A 14,968-nucleotide genomic window follows, 5' to 3' on the forward strand; every position below is an offset into this window, starting at 1 on the left:
GGGACGATCTGAAGGAGCACAGCAGGGACGATCTGAAGGAGCACAGCTGGGACGATCTGAAGGAGCACAGCTGGGACGATCTGAAGGAGCACAGCTGGGACGATCTGAAGGAGCACAGCTGGGACGAACGATCTGAAGGAGCACAGCTGGGGCGATCTGAAGGAGCACAGCTGGGTGACACCTTTGGTGTTTGCATTGGTTTTCCTTTCTTCTTGTTCTTTCTTTCCTCTCTGTTTCTTCTGTGCTAACCTTCTTTACAATACACTCCTTCATTTTCCCCACTGTCTTAGAAAGAAGTCAGGAGGGCTGGCCAAATACAATTCTCTCCTTGGCTTCTCTGTTATGGCTTGAACTGCATCCCCCAGAATTAGTCTCTCCAAATCCCAACTCTCCCTTCCTCAGATCTATTGGAAATAACCATTGTAGTACAGAGTAGGATGGGTCTCAATCCAAAATGGCCAATGTCTTTACAGAAGGGGAGATTTGCACACAGGCATAAATATTCTCCGGAAGACTGTCACAAGAATATGAACATTCCACTAACAAATTAGGAGAAGGGCTTAGAGCAGATCTTTTCCCCACTACCCTCAGAGGAAACTGAACCTCCTAGGTTTCAGCTCTCGGGCTTCAGGACAAGTAAGTTTCTGTTGGTGAAGTCACCCAAGTTGTGGCTCTTTGCTACGCAGCTTTATAACCAACACAACCTCACATGAAAGACTCTGACTCTGCACACCAGCACTTGTTTCTTCAGGCTTAAGGAAGCTGTAATCCCCTTTTCATTTTGATAACATTAACTACTTAATCCCAGACACATTGGTTTCTTTCGAGCATCACTCAGACTATAATCAAATATTCTTTATAAAGCTCCTCCCGTGATCTCTGCATAGGGGTGATTTTTATACCCTCAGCTTAAAGAAAATAAAATATCAAGATATTGTAAGATTGACATAGCTCATTCTTCCTGTAGTTCTTGAATGTGAAATGTGGGTCAATAACCACCTCCTAACCAACCAATCAGGACAGCAATGTGTTTTTGCCTTGTTGAGGTCAAGATTCACTGAGAATGTATTCTTAAGGGATGGGATCTAGGATCCCTGTGGGTACTCCAATTTGTAACTGTTCAACTTCCTTCTGTAAAATGGCATAGTATATGCATATAATTTACACACATCTCCCATATACTTTATATAACTTCTAGATAACTTATACCCATGACAGTGTAACTGCTACACAAATAATTGCTATATTGTACTGCTTAGGAAATAATGACATGAAAATAGTCTGCGCATGTTCAGTACAGGCAGTTTTTCCCTGAATATTTCCAACCCAGGGCTAGTTAAATGGGAGGATGTGGGACTCATGAATATAAAGGACTGGCTGGACTTGGAGAACAGAGCAAGAATCTAATGATAAACTGGTCCTAGCTCTCTAAATGGATTCTGGCCCTAGCCATTCTTATTCTGAGAAAAATAGGATTCAATACATGGAAATCTCAGGCAACTTCAGATTCTTCCATAATGTTTGAATCTTAGCATCTTCTATCTTGCTGCCTCTTATCCCTATGGGCCAACTGTGACACAGGAGTAAACTCAGGTATCAACTTTACCTCTGACCTCCACAACTCATTCTCAAGGCCAAATTCAGGGTGCATATTCCTTTCCATTTAAAATATTATTCACCAGGCAAAGACTGAAATCCAGATATAAACTAGATGCAGAGGTGGGGGAGGAGAGACACTGAACCACTTCCACAGCACCTTAATTTTTCTGGCCCAAGCACATCCCTAAAACACAAGTAACAAAACCAATGCCATCAATTGTTTTTCCTTCCTTTCTTCCTTCTTTCCTTCCTTTTCTCTCTCTTCCTCCCCCTCACTCCTTTCTTTCTTCTTTCTTTCTTTCTTTCTTTCTTTCTTTCTTTCTTTCTTTCTTTCTTTCTTTCTTTCTTTCCTTCCTTCTTTTTAAATGTAACTCAGACTGGCCCTCAAACTGCCAGTCTTCCTGTCTTAACCTCTTGAGTGATGTTATGAGAGCTATGTGCTACTGTATTCAGCTATGGGCTTTATTTATTACATAATTTTGGGAACCTTCTTGTGTCAGAACTAAGGTTTCAGTTCTAGATCCAAAAGCATTCCATAAATGCCTCTTGCACAACTGTGGTATACCTGTTACTCTGGCAACCACTGGTTTATATAAGAGGGTATAAAATAATCCTATCACAGAAGAGTTTATATTCTAGTTAGTGAGACATGACCACAGAACAAGTAAAAGAAGAATAGATGTTCAGAAAGGAATGGAACAAGGGCGGCAGGGGATGTAGTAGGGGTTCATAAAAGCATGTGGTATGAGCTGGACTTTAAAGGATCAATAGAGTGGAAAAGGGGGGACCAAATAAAACCACAGAGAGAGAGAGAGAGAGAGAGAGAGAGAGAGAGAGAGAGAGAAAGAGAGAGGAGAAAAAAACCAAAACAAAACCAAAAGAGTAGGGCGCTAGGCTGGAAAACTGCATGAATAACTGTATTTAACGTTCTTGTCAATGAGGGAGTCAGTGACAGTGGCCTGTCTAAAGTGTGTCACGTGACCTGGGAAGCGCTCTGAAATAAAACTGACTTAGGTGGGGCCAGATGGTGGGTGTTGAGTCTGATCATTATTCAGAGGGCAATAGGAAACCATCTGAAATTTGGAGCTAGTAAGAGACACTGGAGCGAACCATGGTGTATGCAATGATGAAGAGGCAGAATTCTACATCTATTTATTACACACTGATCTCAGTATTGGGGAGAGTTGCTTAGCTTCCCTGCTCTGATTTCTGTTACGTGAAGTGGTTTGGTTTGGTTACTGTTGAGTTTATTGTGAAGTAAAATTTGATGTTCCAAGGGGTAGGTGTCCCCCAGGAAGTCCCTGCTACATGAAGAGCACTTGGGTTTAGTAGGGAATGGAGAGGCTGAGAGATCTCCAGTGAGTCTCTCTCCTCAACAGCTATCCCCACATCTGCAGGTAGACCAGATGACACTGTCACAAGGGATGGGTAGCAGGGAAGAGTAAGGAAGAGCCTGCTTGCTGCAGTGGGAATTCCACCTCCCCCCACCCACACACATACTCTTTCTTCCGAGCTGACTTCCGCTTCTCTTCATTGACCTCGTGGTTAGCATCCCGGAGCTTAACCTCACGATCCGAAAGGCTTGCTGGGATGATGTCCAGTTCTAGGTCCTTGTTATCCTGCATGAGAAGTGTCACAGGGGCCAGGTCACCTTGGTGAGGTCTTAGGGAAGCGGTGTAAACAACCTCATGGGAGATGACGAGATGGGGGTGTCCCACAAGGTCCCACCCACAAGCCTTCTTCATAGGGCAATTCTTGCTTTCAAGTAAAAAAAAAAAAGGGCATAGGATGTTGTGGCCAAACATTTAGTGCTACTATCTGTAGCTACAGACATTACATATCTGATTTCCAGACCTCTGATCTTGATTAAATCTAAACAGAAACTAGCCAGAATTGGTTCTTCATCAATAAAATAAATGTGAAACAGAAATACAGGAAAACACTGAAAACCTCTCATTTGTCAAGAGAAAATAACTTAAAAAAAACAAACTAAACAAGCAGTTTCCTGTGGAAACAGGAGCAGAATACCCAGTCAGTGACTAAATCCCTGCTTGCTTTTAAGCCATCTTTGGCATTGTGTATGATGGGACTCCACCATACGCACACAAAAAAACCCTCACTGCCGGGGGGAGACATTATGAGCCTCAAATTTTAGTGGTTTGACCACTTTACTAAGGCTGCTCTGCCTCAGCCCATGGGGTGGTTTAAAGATATATGAGTTAGAACTCCTAGGATTAAGTGATAGGCTGGATTTAGCTTTTTAATTCATAGGTCACTGACCTCTATTATAAAAAAGAGATTAGAAGTCAGTTTTCCTTTGTTTCGTGGAACTTCGTATCTTCTTTCAGTTGAAGTGTCAAACAGCCTTCGCACAAACTGTGACCCTTATTCCTGAGATCCATTTGCATACATGCTAGGGACTCTAATCATTGGCTCATTAACATAATTGGTTAGATGACAGTGCTGATGAGATCAAAGTAAAGGGTTTAGTCCTCAGAGCCAACAGTTAACTACACAGGAAAAATATAACAAAACCAAACCTCTGCTTTGTATTCATAGGTCTGGCTCCTGGCTAGCCAATTTTGTAGTACATAGATCATGGGTGTGTGTGTGGGGGGGGAGGGGGCTTGAAATGAATGGATCAGTAAGAGTCCCCCAAACCTATTTAAAATGCACGAGGTTCATAGGGTTCACAGCTCAGAAATGTGCTCCCTCAATGAGGTTAGCGGTACTGAGGGAGAGAAGGGAAGGAGATCCGGCGGACAGCACCTGATACGCACCTCCGTGTTGACTCCCAGGGCTTTCTCCAGGGTGTACCGGTACTTGCCCATCCTCAGTGAGAAATCTCGGTAGTGCTTGTCCACTGTGGTCACCCATTTCCTTATCTCTGTGGCATGGATGTGGCCCTTTTCCACAAAGCTGTCTGCTAGCTGGATCAGAAGCTTCACCTTCTCCTTCGTTTGCTGCCCGAGAGATGGCCTAACGTTACTGGATCACATTATTCTCGGGCCCCTTTGCCCTAAGCCCTCCTCTGCTCTGCCCAGCAGCCATAGGTACCTCAGCTGAGAACAGGCTTTGCATGACAACTTTGTCGCTTACCTTTTGGGGAGCCTAGAGTAAATTATTTAAATCTCCCGTGCTCTGTTGGTTCCTCTACCCATAGGAATCATAATAGTACTGCTTCATAAAGTTACCACAAACATTAATGGGCCAACACTGTCTACTGCCTAGACTATGCCTTGAGCACAGCAGGTGTGCACAGGGGCCACTGTAAGAACCTGGCTGTGGACCACTGTCTTCCAGGCAGGATGTGGCCACACCCTCTTGGACTGCCAGCAGCTGTTATCGCCTAAAGGAAAACTGTACAAGATTGAGCCTATTGACCTTCCATCATGGACGATGGGTAGGGCTCCAGAGACCCTACCCTTCCCAAGGATTTTAGACAGTTAAAGGTCATTGGGGGAAGGATTCACAAGGCCAAGCCAAGTCTAAAAGACACAGCAGTTGTTGGGATCAGTGACATTTCCTCCACTGGCGTAGTGGCCTGTAAGTTTTCCACTGTCCTGTAAGTACCCCCTCACACATGTTCCTATTGAGTGGAACTGCTTCTTTGGTATGTCTCCCTAGTTCCTTATCTAGGCGATAAGGCGTTTGCTCACGTCTCCAGAAAAGGTTCATTCAACTAGTTAAGTCAGAGATGTTGGCCATTGCTATTGATGTGAGGTTCTCTAATATCAACATAGTGATTTGGTGACTTATAGAGCATGTTACGAACACACCTGAGACTCATGTGTGTTTTAAAGCATCCTTAGGAAGTATGCAGGGGTGATGGACAACTCTCTGCAAGCCAGATGCAAAATCCCGAGGTTCAGCTTGCAGAGCTTGTCCAAATTCATACCACCAACAGGGATAGCAGCATTTGTCACTGATCCTTTGTTCCTAGTCCCTGCCTGTCTCTGTACCCGAGGCAGGCACTAAACATGCAAGCTGGCACGGGTTAGCATCTGATGAACCTGATTCACAGACTCCTGTCTGCTCTACTATGAGATTCTGTCTTTGTTTCTGTTCCAGGGAGATAAAGTGATTAATGTAGTCAGTGCCTATTACAGGGCTAACCAGCTAAAAGTCTGACAGGTGTTGAGTTAACTTCATTTGTAAAGAATTTGTTCAGCATTTCCTCCTTCTACAGTCCTCTGCAGAGAGCTGTGGGTTGAGCTTGGGGGGTAAACAAATGGAGAAATAAAAAAAAAAAGTATTCATTTGCCCTACCTAAAATCTCCAGAGGGGACAAGATTTTCATACAAAATAGTTGGCGGCTCGGGGCATCATGTAATTGAATGTCAAAGTGAGAAGTGTGTCACGGCAGAGGGACTTTACAATAGAGGAGATGAAGGCAGAGCAGAGCTGCGGCGGAGGGCAGCGGAAGTGATGGCTGCAGCAAACACCTGCTCATATTTTAGCACACTTTTGAATTTTGAAACTAAAATTTCTCAGAAAAAACTGAGACATCTTTTTTTTTTTTTTCATTTTGTTTTTTTCACTGTAGCTTTGGAGCCTGTCCTGGAACTCGCTCTGTAGACCAGACTGGCCTCGAATTCACAGAGATCCGCCTTCTGAGTGCTGGGATTAAAGGCGAACACCAACACCGCCTGGCTGAGAAATCTTAAGGAAAATGAGATAACATTTAAATAATTTGCTAGAAGGAAAATGTTCTTTTAAGAAAAGGAGGTCCAAAATTTGGACCATGCTACAATCTAGAAAACCGAGGCTTGAAAAATCATGAGAGCTACAGTTGAAAAGATAGCGTATCTTTCGGAATATCTTGTGAGGTGGGAAATGAAATAGCTGTGGGACACCAAGGAAAAGACACCTGCAGCCAAGAAGGTGGTGCCACAGGCACAGCAAAAAGGGTGACCCTAAAGTGAAAAAGAGGGAAGTAAGCACTTGTCCGGGTTGGGGGACCTGGCAGATACTCCCTTCCTGCTGTGCGGTCAGAAAGTGCCAGCCCAAGAGGAAACACTCAGCTGCGAAGCCCAGGACTGAGAAGTGGAAAACGAAAAGATCTAGCTACTGCCACAAAGCTGCTCAGGGCTGACGAGAAAGCTTTGCAGAATGCCCAGATCTCCCACTGAAGGTGTGCGTGGAAGCTGCTGGGCACAGCACAAGCCCCTTGGCAGGTGTTGAGAGACAGGAACAACATTGGCACTCTGGGTCATCCTTAAGGAGTACCATGGGAGCAAGAGGGTGGTACTAACTAACTTGCTAACTGTAGCTGAATCGTCCCCCTCAGTCGAGTTCCTCTCTGTAGAACCCATCTGAATTGATATCAGCAATGTGAAACTCCCAAACGCACTGAGGTCACTTTAAGATGCAGCCATGGCAGCCCAGACACCTGGAAGATGAGGTCTTCACCACAGAAAGAGAAACATGAGGCTACAAGACCAGCACAAGATTGATGTTCTTCTTTGCAGCTTTTGCCAAAGATCAAAGCTACTCCTCAGTTCCTGGGCTACAGGTAATCCATTTTCTCGCTAACAAATGGAATTTACCCTGACAAATCAGTGTTCCAAACTTCTTACCTAGAATCTAAGTAAACAGTTGATTCATTACAATGAAACAAACAAAAGGAGACCGCAGGGCGTGTTTATTCAAACACCCTTGTCCTTTAACAGCTCTATGGCACACGCCCCTTTCTAGGCTTGTCCACACCCCTTCCTAAGAGAGGAATGTCCGAGAGAGGAGCAGAGCGCTCTGCCTGATGTATGGCCAGGGCACAACACAATTAGCCTCTCCTCTGTCAGCATGGTGGGCTGGCCAGGGGCTGAGAGTCAGGGGCTAGCAGGGCTTGGAATGGAAGAGAAGAGGGAGGTGTGAGGGTTGGAGGACTATCCCTCCATCATGAACCGGCAACAGTAACTACAGCAGAACTGGCTAAGACAAGAAGCCTGGGATCCTAAAGACGTACATATCATTTCTCTTAGGGATTTTGTCTTTTTTCTGGAGGGAGGTTCTTTCTGGTTTGTTATTTTCTTAAGAGAGCTTGACTTTTATTCTAATAATCAAGAGACCTCTTCTTATATAAAAGTCCTGGAAGTAGCTACTCTCTGCTCCTGGTAAGGTGAACTCACTTCAGATGGTGCCTGCAGCCGGGTAGTGGCCATTTTGCTACCTGAATCGGGAGGTAGCCAAGCTGACTTGGATCAATAAGGGCAAAGCCTGTGACTGAGATGACCCCGTGTCCTTGAGGAGGCTGTGGAGTGGACAGCCAACAAACAGTGTAGAAAAGCTCTTCCCCACCTGGCCCCACCTGTCTTTGGAGGAGCCTGTCTCTGAGGTTCTCCACTCCTAACCCACAGCTGCGCTGAGTGTCAGCCCCGTCCTGCTGTGGGGATGGCACCTGTGCAGCCTACCCTCAACCAAGAGTCCTCCCTGCAGACGGGGGCGGGGTTGGGTTCCCACAGGTCCACGCACAGGCCTCTATTCTAGCACGGGTCTCGCACAGTTGCTTGTGTGTCCTCTTCAGGGGCCCGAACCTCTCTACAAGCGGGGCTCTATCATCCCCATCTCCCTGTATCCCTGTCTAGAAAGGAAGCAGCACACTGTAAGAGGTGAACGGAGGGGTGGGTGGGTGAGCAGATGCTAAAGCAAAGCTAAGCTCGATTAGCCCCGTGGAGCACCAACCATGGCTGTGGCCCCCACAGAATATGATCTTGAAACCACGTGACCTGTCACATTCCTGGCTGCAGCTGATGAGGTCAGAGGCAGAACCTTGTCCCACCAGGACAGCCCACCAGTAGGTGGCCAAGCACTTTTCAGGTGTCCTGGCTTTAAAGTCTGTTTAAAACAGACACTGAGGGCATAGGACTCAGCTGAGGGCGTCTCCCTGGTGATGTGAACTACTGGGACAGGGAGCAGAGGCGAATCCACAGAAAGGCGGGATAAGTATGGAGCAGGGATACCCCAGGGCACTTTGGAGGCAGAAAACAGGAAGACCGCTTGAGCTCTGGGCTCTGAGTCAGCAAGGGTAAGGCAGTGGGACTCCTCCTCTGTCACGTTTCTCAGGACAGGCAGGAGTTGAGCTGAGGAAGATGTGGAGGCCCTAGAACCTACACACACTGCAGAAAGCTGCTTTCGAACTGGAAGCTCCTCCAGATGAAACAGAGAGGCGCCATATGGCCCAGTCCCCGCACTCCCACATAGACATAGAAGAAACTGAAAAACATGCTCACAAAAACTTTTATGTAGAGCTAATATGACATGATTCCGAAACCCTCATGAAACATACAATTCATAAAACTAAATATTATTCATGTGATAAACGGTAAGTAAATATCCATCTGATAAACGATACAGCTGTATCTGTGTAATGAAATACTATTTAGTCGTCAAAAGGGACGAGGGGCTGACATGCACTAAAGCACGGGTGGAATATGGAAAGCATTATGCCAAGGGAGAGAAGCTAGACAGGATTACATAGTGAATGACATGTGCAGCACGGGCACACGCCTGAGGAGAGAAGGGAAGGAGGAGCTACTCCCAATGCTTAACTCCTGAGCTTCACTCAGCTGTGGCAATGATTATAAAGCTTGTGATATATTTTTTAAAAAAAACCACTGGATTGTAAAAAGAAAAAAAAATCTAAAAACAATTTTGTTTTTAGAAGAAACAGAATTCTGTCAGAAGCTGAGGCGTTCGGCTTCCCCGTTATCAAGTGCTGGTTTCCCTGTAATTTTGGAACAATAAAGTGTCATTTGTTTCTTCTAAGTAGATTGCCTATAGGCGTACCACATCGTGCAAGGGTGTGTTCCTACCCTTGCCACATCCCTGTCTCACTTTGTTCTTATGTTTGAAGGTTTTGATATAAAATTGCCTTTCTGTATTCAGTGTGTCTTCTCCTTGGTCTCTCTTTTTGGAGCAGAGTATAATAATCCAGTATAACCTGTTACACTATTCAGTTGTGAGGGCCACAATATTTCTTCTGCCATTCAAGGTAAGTTTGCTTTCCACACCAAATTTTCATTTCACTGGTTATAAAAACCTAAAGCCAGAGATGACTGGTTACAAGAAGGTTTGCCTCTGAGGAGTTGGCTGAGGCGGAGGCAGGAGGCTTCAGGGTCCTCAGCTGGGCTGTTATCCAGTAGATAATCTGACAAAAGTAACTGAGATTGAGAACATGCCAGATAGGAACACAGTAACTACTAACAGACATAGTTCTGCTGGGAGGAAGACAGGAAATGAAGAGCCAACCTAGAAAAGTCATGCGAGCACAGACTCAAGCGTAGTAGTTCTGAGATCTATCCAAAATTCCTAATGTTCATGTCTCTTTGTGACTTCCTTTCAATGCATTAGCTTCATCAGGTAACCTGGAGAACACAGGTGAATAAAGGGGGTTCTTGTCCTTGGGATATAGCAGGACATACCCCTTTACAAAGACTCCTTGAGATATTCAGATCATACTGGAGATGTCACTGCACAGACCCCTGGAAAAACGTGGCTTGTGCCAGCTGCCCAAAGGTTATACAGAGAGGGGCTGCAAGTGCAGCAGGGGAGGGCCCTGTGGTATTCAGCAGGTAGACAGGACCAGAGAAGAGGTAGCACTGGACTGGAAGGTGAGCTGCTTTCGAAAGCACAAACTAGAGAGAAGGGGCACTACTTCAGGTGGAGAACTTGCAGGAAAAAGGCAAGGGCGGCAAATGGATCTCCTGGAGGGTAAGAAAGCGCACACACTCTGCTGAAGCCCGAGCTAGCATAAAGAAACCACTGATGATGGAGCTAGAGGGCGGGAGGAGGTGGTGCCTGAAGACACTGAAGACCATCAAAGTTCCTGAGGGGAGGGATGCTCTGGCCAAAGTGATCCTTTAAAAGATCAGAGGAATAGAATTGACTAGAAGGAAGGAAAAGCCAGGAGAATGCAATCCCATGAAGAAGCGACTCCAGTTGAGGGCAGGAATGATGGATGGAAGAGGACAAAGCCATGAAGCAGACTGTGAAGGATAAACTAACATGACTGAATTCTCTGCATGTCCGCTTCGGTTATAAACAGACTCTCATGGTAAGAAGCTCTGACTACTGCTATAGTCTACCCATGCCCGTGGGGCTGATGCCATTCATCCTCTAAAGGTCCACTAAGGATGCTGTCAGAGGTCAGATAGATAGACACTTGCAATCCTCAAAAACCCCTTTCATTTGGATTTGAACTGGTCCTGGTCATCTTCTGCCTACTTTGTACCATTTCTCTAGCTGGTGTTGAAACGAACCTCTGACCTGAACTCACAGCTTTAAACAGCAGGCAAAGGGCCCAGAGCTCCCAACAATGCAAGGCTACCTGCCCATTGTGGAGTTCACAGCATTCATAATGCAGATAATTACTTGTGAGTACTGGCTCAGGAAGGAGGTTATGAGTTATGTTTGTGAAACCAAGATGGAGGAACATGTGCTGAGATACTGAAGGAGGTCTCTGTGGAAGATGGCACGAGTGTGTTATCCTCCTTGGCTCCCGAACAAACAGCTCTCACCCTGGAAAGGGTATCTTCTACGTGTGGAAGGGAAGCTACGAAAAGCAGGGAGATACACGGGGTACTACAAGGAAAGGTCTTTCACACACCAGCTTCTTACTCAAAGCAAGGGTCCTCGTGTCAAATGCTGGCAGTGAAAACTGGTAAAAACCTGGCTTTCTTCCATTACAGCATTCCTGCTACCTCACGAAGGTGTGCACAGTTTGCTCCCCAGAGATCTGACCTGAGCACCAGCAGGTTGGAGGACAAGTGGAAATAGGTCCGAAAACTGGAAAAATCACCTGCTCTACGAGCCTGTCCTTAGTGGCTTCCCAACACATAGTTCTGTCTACACTGGCTGCTCTTGCTTCTCTAACAAGGTGACCGGAGCAGGGGTGCTGAGTGAACTGGAGGAGGTTTAGGGTACACCCTATTTGGTAGGCACCCTGAATTTTAATCAGTCCCTGAATTGTTGTTCCATCCCATAAGGCACGCTTCCCAAGACATTCAAATGTAGATATATGTAGAATTTAGGTGTGTCCAACCTGCAGTCCCCAGGTCACACGCATCCCTGGTCCAACACATTTGCAGGGGAAACCTGCTATCCCTGGAAGATGTTTACAATGCAGGCAGAGTTTTCCGTGAGTCTGTCCTTTCACAGGCCTGGGAGAACAAAGGAGACCCCAGAATCTGCAGCATGATGATGAGGTGTCTTAGCAACCAACTTCCTAGTTGGAGACGTAATTTGGGGAGCTTTAGGCTCCAAAGAAGATAACCCCAGACATGCTTTCCTCGTACCCTAGGGCTACATGGTTCTGTGCCCAGAGACTGCTCTTGCTGCCGTAAGGTAAAGGTGCCCAAAAAGGGGAGGAGCAGGGGGACTTGGGGAGGGACTGGGATGCTCCCTACCTTGGCAGGCACCCTGAACTCCCCGTATTCTTTCAGTAGCTCCTGAGTCTCCTCTGTGGTCTCTCCAGTGGAGGTATGTGTTGAGAGGTAATATTCTCCTGTTTCTTGGATCCAGTCTAACGCCTGTAGGAGGAAACACCACCACCAGTCGCCCAGAAGGCAGCTGTCAGTAGGAAAACCTGCCACACTGTGAGGAAGGGAACCCAGGAAAGGTGACAGAATGGTGGGCGTGTAGCTCTGAGAAAGTTATTTTTTAAAATTCTATTATTGGAACAGCCCACCACAAAGCAGTAAACTGGGGTCCTTTCGAATGTCTGAGCCAGTGAGTATCTATGTATCTATATATAAACTTGGGGAGGGGGCTACTATAGGTCAAATCCAGTGAGTGGCTGTGTATAAACTGGGGGGTTATCATGAGTCAGACTCCGTGAATACCTATACAGCTCATCATGACTTCTGGTGTCAAACTCAGTATTGAATGCCCCGAAAACCTAAATTACTGACAAGGGGAAACTGGCTATCCCTATTCTATCATCACCTGTCATCTTAACTGTGCCTGCTACTGTGGCCATCTGCACACGGCCCAGCAGTGAGGCAGAGCCAAGGGAACTCTGGACATACCTGCTTAGCACTACGCTCGAACACCACATATTGCTGACACTGGTCTAACCGCCGCTTCTTCAAGGTCCAGAAGTGCAGGACACGGTTCTCCCTCTGCAAGAGCTCACTCAAGATGGCTGTGGGAAGAGGAGGTGAGCAGCATCATGGGACTCTGCACCAAGTCCCAGCTATGTCAGTCCTACTACCAAGGGGAGGGACTTACAAGCCTCCCTGTAGGACTAATAGAGCATCAGAAGGAAGAGGATAAAACTTGGAGACAGACACATCTCCCCTGGGGTCCACGAGTGAGAAGAGCATGGTTGGGACCTGTTTCTGAGGATCTGTCAGTGGACCACCACAGACCCAGGGTCTCTTCATACTCATCAGTCCTTATTGTAAGAGGCTTTGGAAAGTGAGCCCCTAAGGTGACAACTGACACAGCTGATCTGGAGGCTGGCAAGCATGGGTGGGCTCTGCTAGAACTCTCAGGTATTCCTGAGGAGCTATGGAGGAGCTGAGCAGTAGTGAGAATGCCGGGAGGACGTACAGCCAGCCCACATTATGAGCCATCATCTCAGCCCTGCACAGGAGTCAAACACAGGGTACTTTAACAGCAGAGCCACTGTTGCCAGCTTCTGAGCAGAGGGAGGGTGGAAACTGGGCTGCACTAGGGTCTACTTGTTGTCTTAGGCCCAGACTCCACACAGCTTTTGAACTGATCCTGAGGAAGGCTGGAAGAGCTTCTTATGTTGTCCCTAATGATACTATGAGACTATAAGTAAGGCAGTCAGCATGACAAAGGAGCCATAGGAGGTATTCATCTGTCTCCTTATTTTCTTAACACTATCTCATCACCTGGATTGCTTGCTTGATTGATTGACTGGTTTCTTTCTTTTCTTTCTTCCTTCTTTCCTTCTTTCCTTCCTTCCTTCTTTTCTTTCTTTCTTTTTTCTCTTTTTTTTTGAGACAGGGTTTCTCTATGTAACAGCCCTGGCTGTCCTGGCACTCACTTTGTAGACCAGGCTGGCCTCAAAATCACAAAGATCCACTTGCCTCTGTCTTCTGAGTGCTGAGATTAAAGGTGTGTACCACCACTGCCTGGCCATAGATTGATTTCTTAAGTATTTTAAACAATATGATCTATGCTTGAAGCAAGCAAATGCATTTTATCTACTTCTTGTTTCCCGCAAACTGTTAAATGTTGGTAAACTATACAGTGATGAGGACATAGATCATCGGTTTATTAAGCATTCATTGTGTGTCAGGCGCACTTTTATGATACTTATGATGTGTGTATCTTTATGGTCCCCCTTTGCAGATGAGGAGACTGAGGCAGTCCTGCATGTTCAGGCTCATTCAGATAGGAAGGAGCAGAGCTTGGGGTTAGGCAGGATCCTCTGACCCGAGACCACATCCTTATCTACCCTTGGTCTCCCAGGTCCCTGGTGGATGAAATATACATTACTGAACTTTACCGAGATGGTAAAACCCAAACTTCAGTGTCTGTACTTAATAGTTTCTGTTGATTTTACTTATTCCTTAATTCCCCTCACTGCCTCTGTGCCTGGAGGTTTGACTCCAAGGATAGATTCTGTCTGTACCCCTTTCAGGCTGAGAGGTTCCATAGGCTTCAGTGGCTCACCATAGATGCCTTCAGCAGGGAATTTCAGCTCCTTCCCAGAGTGGTCAAATATACTTGCTCACTCTCAGACTGACTTCTGGCTCATCAAAAGACTTGGTTGTTAACCCACATGATACAAACAGGAGTTTGAAATGTGTCTGTAGACTTGACCTGCCCCTTGCCTCCCTGTTAGCCCCACGGAAAGAACTTTTGGGTAGCCTTGGACTCAAGAGCTCAGACTGAATAGACAAGAACCTTAGCCAACATCTGGAGTCTGAAAGACAGCTGCATTGCTGAGCTTAGCCATAGCAGCTGATGGCATATTGGTGGCTGCAACAACCTGGACAAAAGATGCTCACGGCAGGCCACAGAGAAGTTTTTGGTTGTTCGGCAATCTGTTCCTCTGTTAAGATCCTAAACTATGTGGCACTAGATTTGGATCCAGGCAGCAGATGAAGGGGAAATAGGAGGTCTTGCCTGCAGTGTCTGCTTCTAGTAGGTGAGGGTAGAAGAAGCTGTTATCTCTTTAGTGTTTGTGCCTGCAGAAATGCTAGGTAAACAACATAGTCCAAATCCTGGACAGCTCCAAGCATTTCAGGTGTCACTATTCCCCCTTCCCAAGAGCTTTCACAGATGGAGCTTTACCAGCCCCCACTGAGTACCCATCCCATACAGTGGAGGTGTGAGTGATCCAGCCCTCTCTGGGTACCCACCCCACACAGTGGAGGTGTGAGTGATCCAGCCC

At 46.3% G+C, this 14,968-nt stretch overlaps 1 protein-coding gene across 12 annotated transcripts in view; it reads right to left on the bottom strand.

The window, feature by feature from the left end:
* The window catches only part of Kalrn (kalirin RhoGEF kinase), a 609,827-nt gene that overhangs the window by 232,740 nt on the left and 362,119 nt on the right, over positions 1-14,968 (bottom strand). For all 12 annotated transcript variants that reach the window (XM_026785738.1, XM_026785749.1, XM_026785747.1 and 9 more), the window contains exons 20-23: positions 12,624-12,739; positions 12,003-12,125; positions 4,380-4,562; positions 3,100-3,218 (exon numbers count right to left, since the gene is read on the bottom strand). In XM_026785738.1, the coding sequence (XP_026641539.1) occupies positions 3,100-3,218; positions 4,380-4,562; positions 12,003-12,125; positions 12,624-12,739 (541 nt within the window). The remainder of the gene's footprint in view (positions 1-3,099; positions 3,219-4,379; positions 4,563-12,002; positions 12,126-12,623; positions 12,740-14,968) is intronic.

This window comes from Microtus ochrogaster, chromosome 2 (genome assembly GCF_000317375.1).
Source record: "Microtus ochrogaster isolate Prairie Vole_2 chromosome 2, MicOch1.0, whole genome shotgun sequence".
Taxonomy (NCBI): Eukaryota; Metazoa; Chordata; class Mammalia; order Rodentia; family Cricetidae; genus Microtus; species Microtus ochrogaster.